Raw genomic sequence first — 25169 nt, forward strand, 5'->3', positions numbered from 1 at the left:
GCCTAGAGAACAAACGTTCCACGCAATTTGTCCGACTTATCCGAGAATCCGACTTATGCGAGTCCGACTTATCCGAGGTTTACTGTAATTATGGCAGAACAACTAGCCTCACTCAGTAGAATTTCAACATACATTAAAATGACATCCTAAAATATTTCTTTACCTTGAACACTTCAGAATCGCTGGTACCGGCCTTGACGATTCCAAGACGCTTAAGCTGTCTTCCTAGCAGGGCCAGCATGGTACTGTAAATGTGGTCAAGACTAACACCCGGTGAGCACAGAGATAAACAGGAGAGCTGGACCTCCAGGATGGCTTCATAAAGTTCCTTCTGGGGTGGACTGAATCTGGCAGGAGCGGGAACATTCATTCGAATCAACAGTCAATTGCAGAGAAATTGCCAATTAGGTTTAGGGTTACACTGATTAACTCACTTCCCATTTACTGGCCATGTTCGGGTGACGTCACTGACGTAGCCAAAATATTCACAACCACCGTCAAGAAGCACCATTTCGCCATCCTTAGGAAGATTGAAAAAATACCTGACTCATACAAAGCAGTTTTATATGCCCACATAATGAGACATATAAAAGTGCATCATGAATAAAAGTCACTTAAACACAAACACTGTGGGTGTCTCACTTTTCTCTCCATTTTGCAAAACAGATTTGAAAGCATCATAGCCTCATCAGATTGCCCAAGCATGTGAATGACTCATGATAACCCCGTAAGTAGGGATCCTGGTGCCTAATTTTTCTTTACAGGGACTTTTTGAATGTTTTTTCTTTGCTCTTCTCATCTGCCTTTACTCATAGGGCCTCTCGCCTTTTGAAAAGAAGCTTTTCAGAGTTGACTGTTGACTGAAATATATATACATCTTACCTTTGAACCAAATGAGAAATACTTTTTGAACAAAAGTTATTTTGGTGGGCAATGTTTTCACCTTTCCTATTTATTTTATACATCAATTCACTGTGTGAAGAGTGACTAATAATTTCATTTAATGTGATTTTGAAACATGTGTCCTTTTAAGTAATATTGCCCAAACATCCATCCATTCATTATCTGCACCGCTTATCCTCAGTAGGGTCGCGGGGGTGCTGGAGCCCATCCCAGCTATCTTCGGGCAGTGGGGAGGAGACACCCTGAACTGGTTGCCAGCCAGTCGCAGGGCACACAGGGACAGACAATTCGCTCGCTCATTCAGTCCTAGGGCCAATTAACCGGTCATGCATGGTTCTGGAATGTGGGAGGAAACCAGGGTGCCCGGAAGAAACCCACACAAGCACGGGGAGAACATGCAAACTCTACACAGGAGTTTGATCTCACGACCTCAGAACAGTGCCGCACACGCGCTAACAACTGCGCCGCCGTGCTGATTGCCCAAACAACAGAAAGCAAAAAGTGCTGCTTATTTCAGTCCTGTTTTTCCTTGTAGAAAAAAAAACGAAAATTAAAAAACCCATAAACTGGGAAAAAAAAATCCAAAAAGAATAAAACTATGTGCAATTTTTTTTATTGCTCACTATGTTCTCCAACGTGGTGCCCATAGGCCAAAAACATGCATGTCAGGTTAATTTCAGGACAGCTGAGGTACCCGTCGACCTGTTGCGAATATGGTTGGCTAGTGCTGGGTCATTGTGATTTTCTATTAGAATGATTTTTAGTGGTTGAGTCTAACTTTTCTTCCAAAAGTTAACCTGGTAATAACATAGTAAAAACATTGTAATAGCATGGTATCTTTTTTTTGAAATACATATCAAACTAAATAGTAATAAAAAGTGACTTTCAGCTTGAAAAAAGCTTGGAGTCTCCTGACTGACAAGTTTATTCTGTTTTTAATATTGGATAAAATGTGAAGGAGATTCAATAGGATGCCAGTTCCTTATTTTGACTTCTTGTTGTTCATAGTTTTATTACAGCATTGTCGCTATCGGCCAATCATGTTGCTGTTCTTTGATTCCACACCCTTTAGGGCTGGTCTGTTTTTTGTAACCTTGAAGATTTGATAAAAAGAGGGGGCTCAGACAAGGGTTTTAGAAAGGGATGGGATTCTATTATCTGAAAACTACTCTTTCGGTCCTTGCAAGTTCAAAATCCATTTATGTTATCCTGCCTTATTTTGAATGTCTACTAAAGTTATTACAGTAATTACCATATTTTCCGCACTATAAGACGCACCTAAAATGCTTTATTTTTTTCAGAGGCTGCCCATGCGACTTATAATACAGTGCGCCTTATATATGATCAATATTACTTCGCTAGGTTTCACAACTAAGGCAAGCAGCGTCCGACTAGATTTTCCCCCGTAGGAGAAGTAGTCCGCGGAGTATGCTGGGATATATATACAACAGCGTTTCATTTCCTGACTAATGTGTCAATCATCATTTGAATCTGTCACTATTGGCTAAAGTTATTCGGAGATAAAGGAGGTGGGTCCTTTTTAGCATTTACAGGCTCGTGCGTAAAACAAAGCCTGCAATTGGTCGAAAAATATGTAAATCACATTTTAGGTTGCTCTACGGCCTGGAGAAAACATTTTTTACTAGTCTGTATTTGTAAACAGGAATTATGGGGCTAAACAGACAGCGAGCAACAAGCAACGTCCATCGATGCTTCTCGGCGGATTTTTTCTTCTATTTGTCGGCATTATTGCGTCTTTTAGAGTATGCAAATATTTTACACTGTTGAATTTAATACACGCACGGATGTAAGAGGACAATGGTTGCGTACCATTATTGAATATGATGGCTGCAAGAAGACTTTGGTGAGCTACCGCAGCTTTATATATTCCCAGTATCTTGTTTCAGACTTATCTTGAAGTTTCTGTGATGACTCTATTTTTAAATTCAATTCAATTAAATTCAATGCGTTTATTGTCATATGCACATACAAGAACCACGTTTCCCTGCACAATGAAATTCTTACTTTGCTGTTGGCACAGTAGCCAGCAAAAAATAAATTAGAAACTAACAAATGGTTGGCATTTCTTGAATTCCAAGAGTTTAACCTTCCTAATGATATGTGGAATGACGCATTTGAGTGATTGGTGACATCGTACAGACACCGTGTCCGTACGTGTCTAAGACACGTATTTGCTTCTTTGCGAGCCGTCGGGATGTAAAGCGGTTAATACGTTTGACTGAACTATTTGACAATTTTGTTGACATTCCCGCTGTAGCGCCTTATAGACCGGGGCGCCTTATGTATGAAAAAACAATTTTTGGGGGGAGCGCCTTATAACCCGGTGCGCCTTATAGTGCAGAAAATATGGTACTAATATATGTCTAAAGGACATCTGTGCCCTTTAGTGTTACCTGTGGTGTTCCGCGGGATTCAGTATTTCTTTTCAGCATTTACATGCTTCCATTAGGTGATATTATAAGCAGGTTAGCGCCTTACATGGCTGCACGGCCACTATTGGGAAATGTGAAGCACACTGTAAAGCGCTTTGGGAAGTCTTGACTTGAAAAGTGCTATATAAATGCAGATAATTTCATTTTCATTTCATTTCATTATTCGCAAGTATAATATCAGTTTCCATTGCTACGCAGATGACATTCAACTATATCTTCCAATGGAGGAATCTGCCACACTAAACTGTGGAAATTTAGGGGCCTGCCTCACTGAAATAAAAGAATGGATCTCACTCAACATCTTGCGCCCTTACTCTGAAAAGACCGAAATGTTAGTTATTGGTCCATCTAAATGCCGTGAATTTAGGTGTCATATTTGACCCTTTCAAACACACGTTATGAATATTACTAGAACAGCTTTTTTCCATCTTAGCAACATTGCTAAAATTCGCCCTATGCTGTCTCAGTCAGATGCGGAGATTGTAATTCACGCGTTTGTTACCTCCAGTCTCGATTACTGTAATGCACTACTCTCCGGTCTGCTGAAGTCCAAAATCAAGAGCCTTCAGCTCGTACAAAATGCTGCAGCAAGGCTTTTAATTAAGCCAAGAAAGTTTGATCACATTATCCAGATTTTAGCTAACCTGTATTGGCTCCCTGTTAGCTTAAGATGTGAATTTAAGGTTCTGTTGGTAGTATACAAAATCATGCATGGACTTGCTTCCTCATATCTTTCAGATTTAATTTCCCCCTATGTTCCGGTCCGGAGCCTTCCCTCTGAAAATGCTGGTCTACTAGTGATCCCATGAGCCAAGAAAAGATCAGCAGGTTCGAGAGCGTTCTCCATTCGGGCCCCGGTGCTGTGGAATGCTCTTCCCCCTGAGATTCGATCTGCAACCTCAGTGGAAATGTTTAAATCTAAGCTTAAAACACACTTCTATTCTATCGCATATGAATACCCATATTTTATTTGACAATATCTGCGTATTATTTGCCCTCATGTAGGTTTGAGATCAGGGGATGGTGTCATACTAGTCTGTAGTTTGCAATAGTCTTTGATCTGTGCAGCCCTTTGAAACTTTGTGATTAGGGGCTTTACAAATAAACATGTCTTGACTAAACACTAATGATGAAGATATCAAAATTTGAAATAAAACACCATACAGAACTTTAAATACTCACCTGGTTCTACAATTACCTTAATGATTTGGTTGTTGTTGATATAATGCAGTGTATTGGCACGATTCCCCCCGGCAACCACAGGTGGGTAGGCCAAAAAATTAGCCCCATGAATCCGGCTCTCATAATCAAACTGCAATTTAAATGAGAAGTTCTGTGGTTAGTGTTGGAATATTGGTAGGAAGCAATGGGCAACTAATGTGCCTGTGTTAGGAGTGTGTTGCGAGATGCCAGTGAGCTTGTATGTAGGAAGTAAGCAACATAACAAGATACTCTTCTCTCGCGAGTCTTAGTCATACAGACAATGTATAGAAGTGCCAAGTCCAGTCACCTCGATTCGGGGAGAGGACGTTTCCACAAGGCAAAACCGCACGTTTTGACAAAAGTCTGCTGATTGGCGAGGATCTAAGAGGCTATCTAACTAGTAGTTAGAAACTGTAGTAGTAGAGGGTTGCTGACAACGAACAAATCAAGCTGATAAGGATTTAACGCAACTAAAGAATGCACTGAGAGTGATCCTTGATATTTTGTTGGGCTGAAAAAGAAGACACATAAGAGGATCAAAGGAGAAGACGGATTCCCTTTTCCCAATAAACCCTCCAGAGAACATTGACTTTTCAGACTTTGCAAGCTGGCCAAACTGCGTCCGGAGATTTGAGAGGTTTCGAGTTACTGCTGCACTTGACCAAAAAGGTGATGCTTATCAAATCATTATTTAGTATATACTGTTAGATTATGAAAATAAGTCACTGAGAATCACTATCACATGAGTTTTCTAGCTTTATTAAGTTTATTTTTTAATCATCACATCATGACTTTGATAATGACATTTTTTATATTATAATGCACATCATATTTTAGGGAAGTATTTACTTGGTGATCAGTTTACTTTCAAGAAATGGCCTTATCACATAACCTTGAAGACTCAGCAATGTGCATTACTAATCTTGTACAGGGAGTTCCTGTTTTTTGCTTTGTAATTTTAAGTCTGAATTCTGAGTGTCTGTATTGCTGCATGTACAACCTTTTCACAATTGGAGAGAAACATTCTGGCATGCCTTTGGTGGGAGAATACATCTCCATCAATTGGTCTGGAGTGCACTGTGATTTTACCTATATTTGAAACTTTGAATAAGAGTCCTCAACTGCATTGCTTCTCTCCAACTCTATTTTTTTCAAAGTACGAAAACTCGGTCTGTTCCCAGAAAAGAACACGCAACAAGACATCGGAATGTCCTTCGCCTTCAATACAATGTGTGATAAAACTGATGATATTCTCAGCACACTTGAGCTAAGTGACAAAAAAAACTTGTAATAACTTGTTTTTAATAAAAATCAGTTATTGATATTATTGTTGATGTTGTTAAAGAAATATGGGTAACTCGCAGAAAGGGGCAGATTATGCAAAAATGAAAGAAACCAATAGGCGGAACTGATGTGCCTGTGTTTGGAGTGCGTTGTAAGATGGCAGTGAGCTTGGATGTAGGATTAAAAGAGCATGAAAAGATACACTCCTCTTGTAAGTCTTAGTCATACAGACAATCCGTACAACATTGTTACAATAGGTGAAAAAAACGTTTGGTTAAATAAAACAAAGTAACTGGTCCTTTTCTATGCACACTATGGTTAGGTTGAATTTTAAAGACACCTGCCAGGGAACATTCACCAGAACCACCTCCTTACTGTTAGACTCATTTTAAAACTGACCATGAAGACTGCATCTTTCCATTTAATCACGATTGAAGACTATTTTTACATGCATGCTAAAACTTATTGTTCATGAATTCTTCCACACGCTTCTTATGTGGTGTAAATAGTAATACCTCGGTACCTCAACGACTCTATTCAAAAGAATCAGTATTCAACCAGGAAAAGCAAGTATTTTATGCTTTGGTATTCTAACAAACCCTAAAAAACTCGAATGCGTGGCCGAATGAGATGAGCAGCCATCTTGGCTACTGTTGTCCAATGGGGTAGCATTATTTTGAGATAGATCGTCAATCTAATTACAGTACTCGTGTTGAGAATGAATAGTGACTTAGTGCAGTGGTCCGCAACCCTTTCTGTTCCCCGGATCCAGTTCAATGTCTGACATTATTCTCACAGCCTGGCCCTCCAATAACATTAGCAATAGTACCAATAACAAAAAAAATCATTATCATGGCAATAATAAGCCTAAATCCACGGTGTTATCAGTACATCACTATGGATCTTAATGACAAGGGATAAAGCATCAGATTTTATCTCCTCGTGACACTATTTTTACTCACAGAAGCAGGTGAATGGGAATCAAGCCCAGATGGCAACAATGAGAGCACTGTTGATGACATGTGAAAAGGTATTTGATTTTATTTCATCATCACACTATTTTACTCACTGTAACATGTTTTGTCAAAAGTTCTAAATGTAACTGAGTCCTGTACGACTGCCAGAGGCGACGCTTCAAGCATTGAATGTTACCTTAATGCATACGCAGTTCGAGAAATGAATACCAAAAATTAATCACTCCACCACACCTGTGTCATCAGGGATGTCTATAAATTCCAGTATCACCACAGGTATGTCACCTTCAGAGCTTTCTTGAGAGAACACGAGGATTCAGAGTAACAAGATGCTCTAGCAGTCATACGGGACTCATTAGAAAAAGAAAGCGCGGCCTAACAGGAAAGGCATCGAAGGTCCGCCCCAGCAAGCGGCTCAAAGGGAGGCCGACACAGACCCCCAGCCCCAGTTGGAGGTCCAGGACGGGATGAGAGGGAAGCGCCCCTGAGAAGCAAAGACACTAGGTCACGGATTCCCACAGAGACACTAACAACCTTGGTGTGTCGAGCTGAAATAGTGGCCACATACAACCCCAGGGTAGACTGAACCCGGCCCTCATTGAAGAGCCATCGCAGAAAATCCAAAATGGCGGCCAACAAACAGGCCATCGGGCCTAGATCACGGCCCCTACACGATGCCGTAGACAACTTCCACTTGTTGTCGTACCAGAAGACGAGCCGGGCCGCGGGCAGACCTCCAAACGGGCGCGGGCTACACCTGCTCCGGCACAACTCCCGGCGAAGTGAGACCTCGGGTAAAAGCGTGGGTAACCAAACATAGGGGAAACCTCAGACCCACCCAGCGAAGACAACCTCACATGAAGCATAGAGAGCTATAGCCTCTTCTCGTGAGCCCTCATAGTACGCTCAAGCACACCCACAACAGCAGAGCCAAAAAGTTCCCCCGGCTTAACAGCAACCCTGCAGAGAGCTCCCCTCGAAGCCACCAACAGGGGAGACTGCACCAGCCACACCTGGCAGCGTACAAAAGGACAGGCCCAAGCTGAGGTCCAAAGACATAAGGGAAAAAGCCTGGAGGAAAGCGTCACAAGATGTGAGAGCAGCATTCAACACCATCCTCACACACAGGGAGGAAGACAGGACCAAGAAGTACCCAATCAACACAACATGCGTGCCTGGTGCCGTAGGTGCTGGTGAGGCCATCAGTCACCCAACACTGCAGGCGGGGGCAACATACAGCTTAATGAAGGGTCTCCTCAGGGGAGACGGTCAGGGAGGGAACAGCCGGCTCCACATCAAGCATCCGGGCCAAACCAGCAAAAGACTTATCCTGGATGGTAGCCAAAGCATGGCCATCGGTTGAAACCCGGGCAAAAGCCCTAGTTTTCTACCAGCAGGAATGCAGCTCCCGCAGAAAGTTGCCGGACGCGGGGACAACTAAGGCCACAGTCAGGACACCTGTGCCTGCAGAGACACGTCCAGATGAAAAAAGAACAGTAAAAGGCAGCGGCTACAGGTTTACCTTCAACAACAAGGGCAAGCCAAAAAAAAGGTGGAGCCAGCCTGTCCGCAGGCCGGTGGTTGTCAGCCACTGATTTAGTGCATTCTGTCGATGATAATAATGGGTCTCAAGAAAGTGACAAGGGGAGGGATAATAGGAAAACAGAACAGAGATCAAGTTGAAGAAGGAAATAATTGCGAAATATGAGAAGAGTTAACAAAAGTCTACCATCAAATTGCTGCTCAAAAGGTACAGTAAATGGTTCAAAACTAATTTTGAATTTTATCTTTACTATGCTTAATCCTAATTATTTTCACATTTAAATTATTTTTATTGTCTAGGTACAGGTTTCATGTATCTTTTGGTATTTACGGTTGTTTAGGTACTAGGTTTTATTAATATATTGGTACTTTGGAACAGTGATGCAACCATGGGATGCGGACCAGTACATGGGACATGGGTCGTTTGGTACTGGTTTGGTGGTTTCGGCCACGCAGAGAGAAAAATAGTTTGCCCTATTTTTTGCTTGTACTGTATTTATTCGTGTATACACACATTCTTTTTTACCCTCTAAAAAGTCAACGTTGGGTACATGTTATACGGAGGTTTTCTGTAGTATAATTGAGCAATGATACATAAGTCGACATATATCGCTAATAACATTTGCTCAGCATTGTATGCAACCGGAATCGTGCCCGGACCACTAAATCAAAAGAGCCAACTCTTAAACACTAACTCACTATTATGTATACTCAGCAGATAATAGAGTCAAATGGGAGAGCTTTAATTTGCCACGCTCACCTTAGCAAAGAGTGCAGATTCGTCCACATCTCCATGAGAAAAAGCCATAGTCCTCCTAAAAGCCTGAAAGTTAAGTTGTAATGAACTGATTATGTGAAAACTGAATGTAAAGTAGGACAAGAAGAAATAAGTTGGTAAGAGCAAAGCCTCAAGCTCAGATCATTTCAGAGACTTCCAACAAATCCAAATGACGTATGAATACAATTAATCACATTTACATTGAATTCATGTCTCACCTGTGCTGTGATGCGCCCTGCTTCCTGCATGAGGGACAACTCTGATGAGCTCTTAAGAGCCCTGAGCAAATGAATGAGGGGACTGAGGGGGCGTGGCATTGGCCCCGCCTCCAGCACGGGACTGATGTGTGCTTGATGGAGTCGGGGGTTGGATGGCTGGGAATTATCATACCACAATGTAGAACCTGAAGGACGAAGACAGTAGATAGAATTAAGCTAGCGTATTATCCGGACAGGATTATAAGGAGCACCTTCAAAAATAGTCTTGTGAAATAATTTCTGCACTTCAAAGGCATGAAATTATAACTACTGTCGCTGCTAGGGGTTGCAGGGTAAAAAAACAGATATTAAAGAATTATTTCATAGAACACAAAGTGGGGGTTGGCAACTCGTGGAGTAGCATGCGGCTCTTCAGCTCTGCTGAGTGGCTCCCTGGCGCTATTCAGAAAACAAACAAAATAAAAAGAATGGGGGAGGGAAATATATTTTTTATTTTAATATGGTTTCTTTGGAGAAGAGAAAAATGACACCAACACTTTTAATGTTTTCCAGTGGTTTAAAATGTGTAGAATAATTATTACATTTCAACTAGGGGTGTAAAAATATAATTATGAGACGAGAGGGAAGATCAGCTGGTACAAGTTCGGGTTGTTCTAAAAACAAAAGATACAGATTGAATCAAATCAACAGAAATAAAATAAATGCATTCATTCGCAAAGGGTTTGCGCTTTTTGTTGTACTTAAGCTTTCACAATTTCATTAACTGTATTTACTGGTCTATAAAGCAAACCGGATTATAAGCCGCAGTTACGAATTTCTGGTTTTTTTGTGCACCTTATAGTCAGACAATACAGTCGTTTTTTATTTACAAAATATAAAATTTAGCCAAAAGAAGCAGCAAATACAGCTGTGAAATGTATACTAAGCCCAATCGGGTAAATCATACCTGCAAACTTACGTTTTCTCCGTATTTTATACGTTATTTTATTCATTTCAAATCGTGTACACCATATAACAATTTTTGTAAGGAAAAAAAAATACTATTTTTTGTTAAACCGATCGCGGCTTGCCCATTTGGCTCTAACCCGGGCCGTCTTGGTCACTGGTAGCAGCAGCAAAGACATCATGGATTGCTAATGAATATTAAGGAACAAACAACACCAAATTTACTGCAAGTCAAGAAAGAACGGATAAAAATACTGAAAGAATTGTTGGTGTTGCTTATTTGGTCAATCAAATCAACTTGTTTTTAAACAAATTATCTTTTTTTTCTAAATAGTCTGTCTTGTTGGAAGTAAACAGGTACCGTGTTATGTATGCAAGGTTCATCATCACTTAATAAGGTGAATCGCAATCATTAATCAAGGGAGCAATTGGCTGAGGTTGACAGGTATGGTACTTACAATTCAGTCTTCTATTTTATTGAACAAAACAAAAACATACATAATTTTTTAAAGGAAGAGCACACAACCATGAGTGAACAAAGCAAGTTGAGAAAACAAAGAAATAAAAGCTGGAGAAATCTCTGCATTCCTATTGATGCATTTGAAAATCTCATCACGGGGTTTTAAATGCGAATCATGCATCTTTTACAATGTTTCTCATGCAGTCAAATTGTTGGAAATGTCCAAAACCAAGGTATGCATGTGGAAACTCAACATACCCTTAAGGTTTTTGAGCACCACACCAAGTTCTTCTATGCTATGAACCCTTTCCATGCCAGTCAGAGCAGCAGCTCCATCCTTCCCAGATCTTGGTCCATCCCACAGTTCCCTGCCTGGGTCTCTGCGAGGTACGAACAAGATGGCCTGGTCCGGCCGTCCTTTCCCAAACAAAACCAAAGCACTGTCAGGCTCCATGACGCCGCAAAGGTAAAGGAAGTCCTGGTGAAAAATTACAACGGGTTAATTGGCAGAATAAGTACCACATTTTTTATCATAAAATGTGTCCAGTTTGTCTGAAGAGCCTAGTAAATATGGTGATAGCCTGAGACTGAAACTTTTTTTTCCTAAATAAATAGAGGTGACCCACACTTTCAAATTCACAAATACTTCGATATACATGCAAGCAGACCTGGTTCTGGTGGAAGGGATAAGGTATGTCATTTGTCATGTAGCGGGTGGGATGGGAAAGCACAATGAGCAAATGAGTGCTAGACGAGGCACTCGGTCCAAGTTTTTCAGACTGGGCCTCGATCAGTGCGGCAAGTCTGTGCCGACGGAGTTCATATTCTGTTTGGCTCAGGCCAGGTGTCACCTCACCTAAGAATCAAACAGAATAGTTTCAATTCATTCATTCATTTCAGGCAGTCAAATTATATGTGTGCACATGTAAATGTATCCTAAATCAAACAAAATGCCTAAAAGGGTGAAGGGCAAAAAAAGGTATTCAATCCAAATCGCTTTCTCATATATACAAAACTTAAAAGCAAATTAAATTACATTTAAGTTTCTATTACTTGATTTTTAGGAGTAATTGTCATACATTTTACAATTAAAATTTGTGGGATATGTAAATCATGGGCCACTTGGAAGAAAAACCATTCTCAGGGGGCCAGACTAGTAAATCAATGGCATAAAAAGTGGGCCTTAGCTGGAGGGCTGGGGGTGTTTACGGAGGCTCACAATTAAATTAATATTTGGGGATTTAAAATTAGATAATACAATTATTAAAAGCTTTTACTCAATATTTTATCCTCCATTAAGCTTTAATCTCATGTAAAAAAGCTGAACAATATTTAAATTAATTCCAACCACAGTTCATTCAACTGGGGAATTTCGTGCAGAGTGGAACGCGACAAAAACTAGCATAAGAAAAGTTATTCAAATACAAATGATTTAAAAGATTGATATAATAATGCTGAAAAAGGGTGGCATGAGCATTCCATGTTGAGGATGAGATCCTGCCCCGGGTGGAGGAGTTCAAGTATCTCTGGGTCTTGTTCACAAGTGAGGGTAGGATCAACAGACAGATCGGTGCAGCGACTGTAGTCATGTGGACCCTGTACCGGTCAGTCGAGGTGAAGAGGGAGCTGAGCCGAAAGGGAATAGCTCTCAATTTAACGGTTTATCTACGATCCTTCCCTCACCTGTGGTCATGAACCTTGGGTCATGACCGAAAGAACAAGATCCCGGATACAAGTGGCTGAAATTGGTTTTCTCCGCAGGGTGGCTGGGCTCTCCCTTAGAGATAAAGGGAGAAGCTCAGTCATCTGGGAGGGACTCTGTGTAGAGACACTGCTCCTTTGCATTGAGCGGAGTCAATAGAGGGGCTTGGGCATCTGATAAGGATGACCACTGGAGGTGTTTCAGACATGTCCCACCGGCAGGAGGCCCCGGGGACGACCCGAGGCCCGCTGGAGAGACTACGTTTCTAGGCTGGTCTGGGAACGCCTCGGGATCCCGCCGGATAAGCTGAATGAAGTGGCTGGGGAGGTCTGGGCTTCACTGCTGCGGCCCTCATGACCCGACCCCGGATAAGTGAAAGCTAATGTGTGGATGGATGATGATTTAAAAGTCTTGTTTTGCTTTTAATCTTTTGTGAAAATGTTTACCTGAATTTGGGAACTTTGCTGTTAGATTTCATATCTATTATAGAAAGAGTTAAAGCCTCTTTATAATTCTGCAAAGACACCCACTCAAATGTTCTCTGGTTGATTAATGGTAGTCAGCAAACCAAGCTGTGTCGCCTGGCTTTGCGGCATCTAGTGGACATACAAAATTCTGCAGGTCATCGTGGCTCATTCGTCTATTGATTAATCTGTTGGCAGGCTGCATATTTGACATCCCTGATGTAGATTAGGATCAAATGCTATGATAGAGCCATCTTTTACGAAGAGAAGAATGCACTTCACTTAATGGACTCTGGACAAGCAATTCGATTTTCAATTAAAAAAGAGCAGTTATTTAGTTGCAAAATAATGTGATGCAAAAATGTCTATTCGTCATGAGCCTTTTTTGAGCCTACGTTTGTAACGTACATCTCTGACTTTTACTTAACTACCGTCTTTCCAAGAACATGGTGCCATGAGCTGGACTTATGCCATTAAAAGAACGTAAGTGCACAACACACATGTTACACAAGCTAATATGGTTAGCGATCAATGCGTTCAAATGTTTAGGTGCAAATAAATGATAGGCTCTAGCTTGGACTTCCCTGGTACGTAGCTTAAAGTTGATGCCGGCCAACAGAGTTTGTTGGGTTGTTGGTGCTTCGCTTGAATTTTTTGGGATACTGGACAATTCAATATCGTGATTGAATAATAAACCAGAGGAATAGAAATAAAACTTACCATGTTTGACGAGGTGTGGATGAGTAAAAGGGCTTGGCTGGCCAAGATAGCGAGCAGGGACTGGCTTTGGTTTCAGATCTCCTGGTTTCACAGAAATATTCCTGCATGGACACCACAAGCATCCTACGAGAAGAGACAAAACATCTTTTATTTTTTCTTTGCCAAATTTATAATCCATTTGATCAACTCTTTTATCTTTTTTTTTTTTTTTTATATTTCCATATAAATCCATTAATTGTCTATACCGTTCATGTTCTTGTTCATTTTTAACACAGGGGAGCTGAAAGTCCAGTCCTGCTGATTGCCGCAAAGGATATGTCATGAGCAAATATCTGACCACAATATAAGAAAACTCAATTTTATTCTGCTGACACTTTAGGAATGACTGCCTGAATCAAAGATAAGGTGGACTTCAGTATCCATTTGAGAAATACAAGTCTTTATAACGGCCAGCTACACAAACTGTTATTTATCACAAGTTTAAAACTACATACACATTAAAGTAGGGCATTCATTCATTTTTTTGAACCACATATGATCTCAACCTGTTGGACAAATGTAATATCACTCATAGTCAAAAATCAATGTGTGAAATTGGATCCTTATCTGTTGTTTCAGTTACATGTGAAAATATTACTAGAATAGCTTTCTTCTATCTTCGTAATAATGCGTAGATTTGTCCGATGCCGACAAATTCAGATGCTGAGATTATAATAATGTGTTTAATACTTCTCGGCTTGATTACTCTAATGTATCGCTCTCTGGTCTCCCCATCTCTAGCATCAAAAATGTGCAGCTAGTTCAAAATGCGGCAGTGAAACTTTTGACAAGGCCGAGAAAGTTTGATCATATCGCTCCAGTTTTACCTAACTTGCACTATCCGTTAAGCATTTGACTTGAAAGTTCTGTTACTAGCATACAAAAGTTTGCATGGGCTGGTCCCCTGTTATCTTTCTGATTTGATTTCCCCTATGTTCCTGCTCAATGCTCCCACTCGAAAAATGATGGTCTACTAATGACCCTAAGAGCCAAGAAGAATTCTGCAGGTTTGGAAGGATTCTCCATCCAGGCCCCGATGCAGCGACACCAGAGGTCAAATATTACACACTTTCCCTTGAATATTACAATTGATTGCGCAATCTAATAATTTGTGGTCACATACGTTTTAAATAAAAAGTATTCTAGATTACCGTTTAAACAGTTTTAGTTAAAATAATGATCACCTGTACTCCTGCTTGGTTTTGGAAAAAGTCTGACAGCAACCCTGAACACACCGCCACTGGAGGACATCATTGTTGCTGTCTCGCGACGATCCAGGTCATAAACACATGCTAAAGAACAGACAAGTTGTCAAACTAGATATATTTAGAGGTTATTCATATATAAACCCCAACACCATCCATAGTTAAGCCTGTTAAACACAACCCAAGCAACAATTCATTTAATCACTCAATTGACTGCTATCTCACTAGCCGGTTGCTAACAACCTTCCCCAAAATGTGTAATATACCCCGACTTTTGTCTTGCAGGGAATCTCAAGTCTGATAAGTGTATCATCTATCGTATCGACGAATTTAAAGACTCTCAACACAGTGTTTGTCAAACTTGTATACGCCAAGTGTTCATTAAAAAATCTCAAAGCTTGACGTCGGTCAAAAATAGTGTGGCAACTCTAGTTATGAAAACGTGTATTGTCGCGTTCTGAAATTCCTATCGCCCATGCCACGTGAACGTATCTGAAGTCCGAATGTTGGTTAGTTGAGAAACGTAAGGGGCGGGGCAAGCGATTGATAGAGGCACGTTGTGTGTGAGTGGGAAAAATGCGTTTGGGACTTAAAGAGCAGACGACTGTCGAGTTGTGTCAGTAGCAATGTTCCCTGTAATTTTCCACGGGTCTGAGCGTTCAAACTAAGTCGGTGAGCAACGCTTGAAACAACAGTGAGCATCCATAATCTCAAGTGTGGCAAGATAATTAATTATCAATCATGTCCAAAACTTGACATCAAGTTACATTTTGCTGAGTTTCCGGCAATGCAAAATTATTTTTCTCTTTTGAATGAATTGACTCATGTACTATTGCAAAGGTTGTACTGCCTACAAACGTTGTTTGTTCTTACAATTCTTTCAAAGATATCCATTTCTTTTTATTTCCTGACATATTTTGTCGCATAATTTTAACATTTTGGGGGGCTTATTTAGTCGGTTGTAAGATACAGAACTGTACTTAATCACATGTTTTAATGGAAGTACAATGTTGGCCACAAGAGTCACTTGATATAATTGGAAATTATTTGAATGCAACACAAACTTTTTTTTCTTTTTTCCGTGGTTTTTTTTTCAACTTTTTTTAAAATTCCTTTTAAAAAAACTCATTGAGTTTATTTTTTCCGAGCCGTTACTTTTTTCTTTTTGTTCTCTATTTACTTTTTTTCCTACATTTCTTTCTTTTCTTTTTTTATGGCTTTTTTTCTAAATTTTTCCTTCTTTTTTCTCTTCCTTTTGTTTCTTTTTTTCTCAGCTTTTCACTACTTTTTCATTTTGGATTTTTTTTCTTTTTTGTTCTATTCCCCCTTCCTTTTAGTCATTTTGCGCATAATTTTACATAATATTTGGTCATGTTGGGATTAAAGAAGCAAAAACAACCTGAAGAGCCGTTTAGGACCCGAAAGAGCCGGTTCCTTTTAGTGAGCCTAGCCGAAGAAGCCGGTTCTCGACAAACTCTACTAACATTACTCTACTTCGTTCTACTTTGACTCGACTTCAAAATACCGGATTTAGGACACAACGTCAGGGGAACACGTGTATGCACTGTAACTTTGACTGAAGTCGCTTCTTAATTAGTAATTTTGAGCCCTCATTTTTGTGCGCTGGCTAGATTTTTTTTTTTGCACTGAGAATGTGCGAGCAGTGCGCAATTGCGCACGCACGCAGTTTAGAGGGAACACTGGTCAGTAGCCGTTTATAAATAGAGCGATTCGTTATTAAATCGCCATCTTTCTTTTAACCGTCTCTCGGACGCTACACTATTCAGAAATTGATTTCTGAAACCGGTTACACCGTATATCTTTTGGTATAGGTTACATCAGGACCGGCCCAAGCCTTCATGGGGCCTTAAGCAAAATTCGATTTCGGGCCCCTTAATACTTGATAATTTGCATCAATACTAAAACTCATTCCGTGTTCTATTTTTGGTGTGGGCAACTATTTGGAGTGTGACATGTTACACATCAAATTTATTTTGAAACGACCACAATTAGTGCAAAATAGTAAATTATGTCTCTGTTTTAAGCACTTTTTTTGTTATTTTGTTTTGAATTATTACTGTTGGTTTTGTTTTTGTTTTTTAGTATTTCTGAGGTCTGATTTTTATTGAAGTTCAGTACTTTTTGTATTGTTACTGCAGTTTTATTTTTGTACTATTTTTGTAGTATTTCTGAAGTATTTTTATGTAGTATTTCCATAGTAGTATTTTTTAGTATTTCTGTAGTACTTTTGTTGTATTTCGAAAGGACGCTTTTTGTTGTGAATTTGTAGTCATTGTGTAGTATTTTTGTATTATTACAGTAGTTTTATGATTATATTATTTTTGTAGTATGAATGTAGTATTGTTTTTTTAGTATTATTGTACTATCTCTATTGTATTTTGTAGCATTTCCAAACAATAATGTTTGTTGTATATATGTAGTATATCTGTAGTTGTCATGGTCGCCTTGGTGACCAGTCTGCCCCGCCCTCTGGGCAACAGCTGAAGCAGTTCAACTAATTGTGTCTGCTATTTAAGGCTGGATTCTGGGCTTTGCGGGTGCTGGCTCATTATACATATCTACACAATCCCAGGTCTGTTATGCCTTGTCCTGTTTTAGGTTTAAACATTTTCCGTCTGTTAAGCCCTGTCCTGTTGAGTTCGTGCCGGAGGAACTCTGTACCGTTCTGTTCTGATTGTAAGAATGTTTTTGTTTGTCTTGTCCCTGACTTTTGGACAACTTTTATTTTGTTAAATAAAACTTATGGATCGTCACGCAATTGAGTTCTCCCTTCCTGCCTCCGTTCTGGTCCGATCACTCCTTCGACCCCACCACGCCTCGTGACAGAAGTATTTTTGTAGTACAGCGTTCCTGGAGTTTTATTTTTGTAGTATTTTTCACAGGATATTTTTTTTAGTATCACGATAGGTGTAATTTTCAGTATTTCTGTTGTACACCTCTTGTAGTAATATTTTTGCAGTATTATTTTTCTAGTACTTTTTTTATATTATAGTATTTTGTGTTTATATATATTTTTTTGTATTTGAGTACAAGTATAATTGATGTATTTCCAAAGAAGTATTCTAGTAGTATTTTCTTTGATTTTTGTAGTATTTCCATTGCAGTATTTTTGTCATATTTATTCAGTATTTTTTTGTAATATGACTGTAGTTGTCTTTTTGTAGTACCTTTTGGAGTAAATAATTCTGTAGTAGTATTTTGTGATAAAGTATTACTGTAGTAGTATTTTTGTAGTGATTCTACTTTTTATTTTCAGAATGAAAGCAAAATAATATAAGATGTCCCTGTTTTCAAGCACTATATTTGATGTTTAGTTTTGTAATTAATGTGTAGTATTTTGGTTGTTTTTCTCTAAAAGCATTTTTGAATGGATACACAAAGTGACAATGGGGACAATGTTGGCACCAAAAATGTTACCCACTCTTGGGGGCTCCCTAGTGGTGGCGGGGCCTAAGCAGCCGTTTAGCTTGGTTCTGCCTTGAGCCAGCTATGGTTTACACAATCCCATTGCCTAAATTTTTCTTGAGGTCAAAGTGGCTCACAGGGTAGCACGGGTTATTTTGGTCAATATATATTTTTTTTTATTCAGCTTGCATTTTACTTTGATGTAACCTGTTTTTAGAGTTTTACTACAATTCTGTCTTGTTTTTCCATAAAAAATAAACACTTAGAAAGAGTAAAAATGAGCTGCCAGCAAAACAATGATTTGCAACGTTATAACTTCTTTCCTTATTTTTAAAAAAGAAAAAATAATGATCCAAATTAGCTTAATTAAGTGTAATATTATGTAATAGTTATTCGGCTACTCACTTGAAGAAAGCAAGTATATAATGTAATGCCCCTCAATGTGATCAATGATGCACTCAGTTGCTGATAAGTGTCGTTGCCAATTTAATCACAAAATAACAGGCGGTATAAATATTCACACAAAAGCTACTATTGGTCGAACTCACACAGCTTGTGTGCACACAAGGACTGACTTTAAAGCACTAAGCATCTGTTGCCTCCCCCTTCCCTCACTACACGTCTTTTCTTGAAGGGACCATGTGTGAACACAAACAACAGCATCAAAAGTAAGAGACATCACACTGCCTTCCTCTTTAAGTCCCTCGTCCAAGGAGTAAAATAAAAAAAAAATCTTCCACCAACTCAGTCCCTGGGGTCCGCCCTGGGCTTGGCCAAGTCCCATCAAACGCTTGCCGATCTTCTGTTGATCGCTGTGGATTCACAACTGGCTCTTCCTCCAGCGGACTTGCTACTTCTAAAAATGCGGTGTTGATGGTCGCTCCCTCAGCACCCTGCCGAGAGGCCGAAATCAACTTTCACGCTGACCACTTGGCAGGATGAGCAACTTAGCTCCCAAGTCCACCACAACATTTGCAGCTTTCATAAAGTCTCAGCCTAATATACACGCATCAAGCACCCAGGCTTAATGATTGGTTGTTAGGTCTCCTAGGACGAACACAAATGTCCCTCTTCCTCTTATCCGAGATGTTTCGCTGGCCAAAGTCCTCAGTTCTGTGAGGGTCGGTCTTAAGACGGTTCCCACTGGAATTACGTCAGGTCTCATGATTGTGGCTGAAGACCCAGTGTCCACGAGTGCTGTGCAGGAAGCATCCCCCATCTGCAAGAGAACAAGGCTGAGGTACCCCACGTTCGTCCAGCCCACCATAAAAACATTTTACTTCTGGACGTGTGGGTCAATGCACACAACTTCTCCGCGTGCAGGTTGCATTTCCTGCTAAATTGGAAGGGTCCGCGTAGTTTGCTCTGCATGGACACTTTTTGTTTCCCCGCTGTTTCGCCATCCCTGGGCAGCGGCGAAGCAGGTGACCCGGTTGTCCACATCCCCAGACGACAGCAGGGCATGCTGTAGGGTCATTCCCCTCTTCCTGTTGTGCTGATGGCACAAATGAGCTCCGCCCTCTCCGACACAGACGTCACTGAAACGGGGCAAAGGGTCGTCTCTAGCGCTCCATTGGCTCCAACATCCCTCTCCATGGCGAGATCAAGCGCCTCTCCCTCATGTGTCCTGAGAGCTTGAAATACATGTGTTTTGACGACTGCATTTGGTGCAGCTTGATGCGGGCATGTCAACCACACACTGTGAGCGTTCCAGACGAGCTGCGGCAAATCCAAAACTTCTGACACCAATGTAAGGCCCCTCTATGTGATCAATGATGCACTCAGTGGCTTTAATAACAAAATAACAGGCGGTATTTCCAATGACACAAGAGTCTGTAGTCTGTACTAGTTATTGGTCTGTACAGCCCTTTAAGACTCCTTGTGATTAAGGGCCATCACATGGAAATGATGTTAAACTTGCTTGGCACCGAAGAGCCAAATTTTCTTATCACTGAACTTTTTCTGCGTCACATGCCGCCGCATGTCCAGACGGCGCTTGCGAATACAACCATTACAGATCCGCGTGCACTGGCAGAGGAAGCGGACCCGTTTTTCCTGGCCACACATAGATACACACATGAGGTGCTGGCCCCTACACGCACCTACACACCATCAAGTGCGACGCCCCCAGCCAGCAAGGCACGCGCGGCCACTGACGATCAGAATGTGTCAGGTCTGTGTTACTACCATGCACGTTTTGGTCCCAGGGCCAAGAAGTGCCGTCCCCCTTGCACCTCCAACGCGACGGGAAACTTCAAGGCCTGCACTCTGTAGCGGCCGTGAGTGCAGGTGCAAGAAACCGGCTACTGTTCATCCGGGACACCATCTCCAGCCAAAAGTTCTTGTGTGACACCGGCGCCCAGAGGAGCGTCCTCCCTGCCACTGTGGACAATGTGTGGGGGGGGGGGAACACATGGACCTCCATTAACTTCTTCCAATGACACCCCCATCCGCACATACGGGACACGGACAGTGGACGTGTGTTTTGGGGGTCAGCAGTTTACATGGGACTTTGTCACTGCGGATATTGCTTTTCCTCTTCTTGGTGCAGATTTTCTGTGTGCCAATGGATTACTCGTCGATGTGAAAAATGGCCGCCTCGTTGACGCATTGAATTTCTCCTCTCTCGCGTGTGTCCGCGACAAAGGGATTTTTGAGGGTCTGTCCAGCTCTCTCTTGGACGGTGATATTTACCACCGGCTCCTCGCTGAGTTCCCCAGTCTGGCGAAGCCCACCTTCTCAGCCTCCACGACCAGAGATGGGGTTGAGCACCACATTGAAACCAAGGGGCCCCCTGTTCATGCCAGGGCCCGACGACTCAATCCAGACAGACTGGCAGCTGCTAAATCCGAATTTCATCATTCGCCAATCAGACAGCCTCTGGGCCTCTCCACTACACATGGTCCCGAAACCAGGCGGTGGCTGGCGCCCATGCGGGGACTATCGCCGCCTTAACGAGGCAACCACGCCCGACCGTTACCCAGTCCCGCACATTCAAGACTTCTCTGCACACCTGGCGGGCAAACTTCTCTTTTCCAAGGTGGACCTAATGCGGGGATACCACCAACTGCCAGTGCATCCCTCAGATATACCAAAGATGGCCGTGATAACTCCATTTGGGTTGTTCGAATTTCTCAGGATGCCGTTCGGACTGAAAAATGCTGCTCAGTCCTTCCAAAGGCTGATGGATTCAGTGCTCAGGGACATGCCTTTTGTGTTTGTCTACCTGGACGACGTCCTTGTTGCCAGCTCCTCAGAAGAGGAACACTTGGAGCACCTCAGAGACCTCTTCACCAAGCTCTGTCAGCATGGCCTGATTATAAATCCCGCGAAATGTGTTTTTGGCATACCCTCCATCCACTTTCTCGGGCATCTCATCACCAAGGATGGGGCTTCCCCCCTACCGTCTAAGGTAGAGGCCGTCTCCACCTTTCCTCAGCCGCCAACAGCACGGGGCCTCAGGGAGTTTCTCGGCATGGTGACATTCTACCATAGGTTTATCCGCCGAGCCGCTGATGTCATGCGCCCACTCTACGAGGCCCTCAAGGGTAGGTCACCCAATCAAGCTGTTGAATGGACCGCTGAGAGGACCAAGGCATTCGAGGACACAAAAACCGCGCTGTGCCAGGCAGCCATGCTGGCTCACCCAGCCCCCGGAGCCCCAGTCGCACTGACTAAAGACGCATCAGACCTAGCAGAGGGTGCCGTGTTCGAGCAGTGGGTTGACAATGCTTGGCAGCCACTCGCCTTTTTTAGTCGCCAGCTGGTCCCCAGAGAACGTAAATACAGTGCATTCGACAGAGAACTACTTGCCATCTGGTTGGCGATTCGCCACTTCCGTTTCATCTTGGAGGGCCGTGAGTTCATCGTCTTTGTTGATCATAAGCCTCTTACGTTCTCCATGTCCAAGACGTCCGAACCGTGGTCCGCCCGCCAGCAGCGCCAGCTGTCATTCATATCGGAATACACGACTGACATCAGGCACATTGCTGGTAAGTCCAACGCGGTTGCGGATTGCCTGTCTAGAGCAACCATCAGCGCTGTGCAATTGGGGCTTGATTATTCCAGTATGAGTGTGGACCAGGCTTCTGATAACGGCGTCCAAACCCTCAAGAGCTCAGACACTGGTTTGCGGCTGGAGGAGGTTGCGGTCGGAGACTCAGGGGCCAAGCTTTGTTGTGACCTCTCCATGGGTTGGCCTAGGCCGCTTGTCCCTGCTGGCTGGCGTCGGGCTGTTTTTGAGGCAATACACGGCCTGTCTCATCCTGGCAGGAAAGCATCCATTAAGCTAGTGGCCCAGAAGTTTGTGTGGAAAGGGATGAGAAAGGACGTCTGGGACTGGGTTGACTCATGCGTGGCATGTCAACGCGCCAAAGTGCACCGTCACATCAAGGCCCCATTGGTACCATTCGCCATCCCCGAACGGAAGTTTGACCACGTTAACATTGACCTGGTGGGCCCACTGCCCCCTTCACACGGTTTCACTTACCTCCTGACGATGGTGGACAGGACGACCCGTTGGCCTGAAGCAGTTCCGCTGACTTCCACCTCAGCTGTCGATGTGGCCCGGGCGTTCATCGGCACATGGGTCGCCCGTTTTGGACCCCCTGCAGATCTCTCATCTGACAGGGGCGCACAGTTCACCTCCGAGGTGTGGAACACGGTGGCTGAGAGCCTGGGAGTCAAACTTTTTTTTGGTTTGAACAAATTTATTGACACTAAAAACAGAAAACAATCATGACAATCTCAACAGCAATTAAGCACATTCACAATATTATATTCCAATATTACGTTTTTAACAGCAAACACAAAGTGAGGTTTGAACAAACCTTCTCGAAAATCAAACATATTCACAATTTCATTATATAACATCTTTGTTAGTGTCAATAGATCCGTCCAGGCCAAAGTCGATTGTCCTCGGTCTGAACAAATCCACCGACACCAACAGCAGCAAAACACAGCCATCAAGCATATTCACAATTTTTTTATATTTGACAATATGACGTGACGATATGACGTTTTAACATTTTTTCCTGACATTTTCAACATCAATTAAACAATTTCAGAGTTATTTTCTTTTAACAGTAGTTAACCAGCGTGTAAAAGGCAATACTATTGTGCAAGGGCATAGCTCTGACATCCCACCCTCCCAAGCAGCATTCTTCCAGTCCTCTGTGTGGGTCCTTTCCCTTCTGCGTGGGTCCTCTCCCTTCTGGGTTCCACAACCCAGGCCGTTGCTGCCGGGACTCCCACAGTGTAGCTCCGGCTCCCCCCTCCGGGTGGGTGCAGACGAGTCTTCTTTATGGCTGCGTCCTAGGCCCGCCGCTCGCAGATTGTATGGTATCTGCAGCCATTTGGAGCACAGCCACGGGGGGGATCTGCCTGCACCTCCATACCAGCAGGTTTCTGGAGGTCCAGATGGCGTCCTTGATGGCGGCGAGAGTGAGCCAGTCCCTGGCAAAGTCGTTCCGAGGCCTCCTCGACCGACTCACCCCGTAAAGCACGTACTGTGCATCAGGGACCTCTCCTGCTGGCAAGTCCGGGAACTTTCCTAGTTGTTCGGCCATTGTCCACAAGACCTGGGCAGCGCTGCACTCACAAACAAGGTGCCTCACCGACTCCTGGGCGCCACAGCCAGGTCGAGGGCACGTCGAAGTCGCTGACATTCCTCGGTGGTGCATTACAGCTCTGTCTGGGAGAACTTAATGAGCCACCATCCATGACAAGTCTCGTAGTCTGTTTGGGAGGGCAGGATGATTGACGTTGCTCCAAACCGTTGTGGATTCGCCAAACGCAAGCCCCCGCACAGGGCTTACTGTAGCTCGCTCTTGCACAATAGCAATAAGGGCCCTGTGGTTTTGTAAAGTGTGACATTCTTGTGTTTCCAAATCAAACTTCTTCAAAAAATCCCGAATAAAGAGATGTGTTGGTGGCAAGTTAAACGAAACTGGAATCAAACGATTGTCTGGTACAAGCTTTAGCTTCCGCAAATATGAGCCCATCCAAAAACGGGTCATTGCTTGACTTTTCGGGTTGTTGGGTGGGCCCACAGCGTTTTGGAAGTGGAGAGAGACATATTTGCTTCCCAGGAAAAGCTGGAGGTCAGGCCCTCCTTTCCCCCCTTTTTCCTTTTTCTTTTTCATTGTATCTCTTTTTATCCTTTCCCACTTTGAGCCCCAGACAAAGCGAAAGATGGCTCGGTCCATTTGTAACAGCACGTTTCTTTTAGGCATAAAAATTAAACTGATTGACAAAAGCATTGGGAGGATGATCGCTTTGATGATTAGGACCTTCCCCTCTATTGTCAGTTTTCTTAGTGACCAAAAAACAAGTTTTTGCTTAACTTTCCTTGTCACGTCATCCCAGTTGGTCTCGCCTCCTCCATCCGCATTGAATTTTATCCCTAGGATTTTCTGGTCTGTCTTTAACACCGTCAGCGGGAGTCCTGCCTTTTCTGTCTCTTTCCACATTCCATAAAACTTCACTTGTGATTTTTCTCTATTTAGCCTTGACCCAGACGCCCTCCCAAACAGGTCAGTCAAGTCAAGGGCTCTTTCAACAGATGCGCGGTCAGTACATAAAATATTAAAATCATCCATGTACAAAACACACTTGGTAATTTGTCCCCCACTTCCTGGGATATTGATGCCTTCGACAAATCTATCTTTTCTTAACATTTGTGCCAAAGGTTCAATGCAAAGATCATAGAGAAGGGGAGACATAGGGCAACCTTGACGTACACCGCAGTTGATCTCGATTGCTTCCGATAAATTCCCGTTAATCATGAATTTGCTGTAGATGTCTCGGTATAGCAGTCCTACCCACTTGATGTATTTTTGGGGAAAACCACATT

The 25169-nt window shown here is 42.5% G+C and overlaps 1 protein-coding gene across 3 annotated transcripts in view; it reads right to left on the bottom strand.

The window, feature by feature from the left end:
- The window catches only part of xpnpep3 (X-prolyl aminopeptidase 3, mitochondrial), a 29522-nt gene extending 14140 nt beyond the window's left edge, over positions 1-15382 (bottom strand). For 2 of the 3 annotated variants that reach the window (XM_088324563.1, XM_088324709.1), the window contains exons 1-10: positions 15096-15382; positions 14870-14977; positions 13647-13769; positions 11429-11616; positions 11019-11238; positions 9356-9540; positions 9120-9182; positions 4555-4668; positions 435-520; positions 164-347 (exon numbers count right to left, since the gene is read on the bottom strand). In XM_088324563.1, the coding sequence (XP_088180689.1) occupies positions 164-347; positions 435-520; positions 4555-4668; positions 9120-9182; positions 9356-9540; positions 11019-11238; positions 11429-11616; positions 13647-13769; positions 14870-14939 (1233 nt within the window). In that variant the 5' untranslated portion in view covers positions 14940-14977; positions 15096-15382. The remainder of the gene's footprint in view (positions 1-163; positions 348-434; positions 521-4554; positions 4669-9119; positions 9183-9355; positions 9541-11018; positions 11239-11428; positions 11617-13646; positions 13770-14869; positions 14978-15095) is intronic. The other variant, XM_088324636.1, reaches the window with a different exon arrangement.
- Positions 15383-25169: the final 9787 nt, after the last annotated feature.

This window comes from Urocampus carinirostris, chromosome 1 (assembly GCF_059441175.1).
Source record: "Urocampus carinirostris isolate Australia breed hairy pipefish chromosome 1, RoL_Ucar_1.0, whole genome shotgun sequence".
Taxonomy (NCBI): domain Eukaryota; kingdom Metazoa; phylum Chordata; class Actinopteri; order Syngnathiformes; family Syngnathidae; genus Urocampus; species Urocampus carinirostris.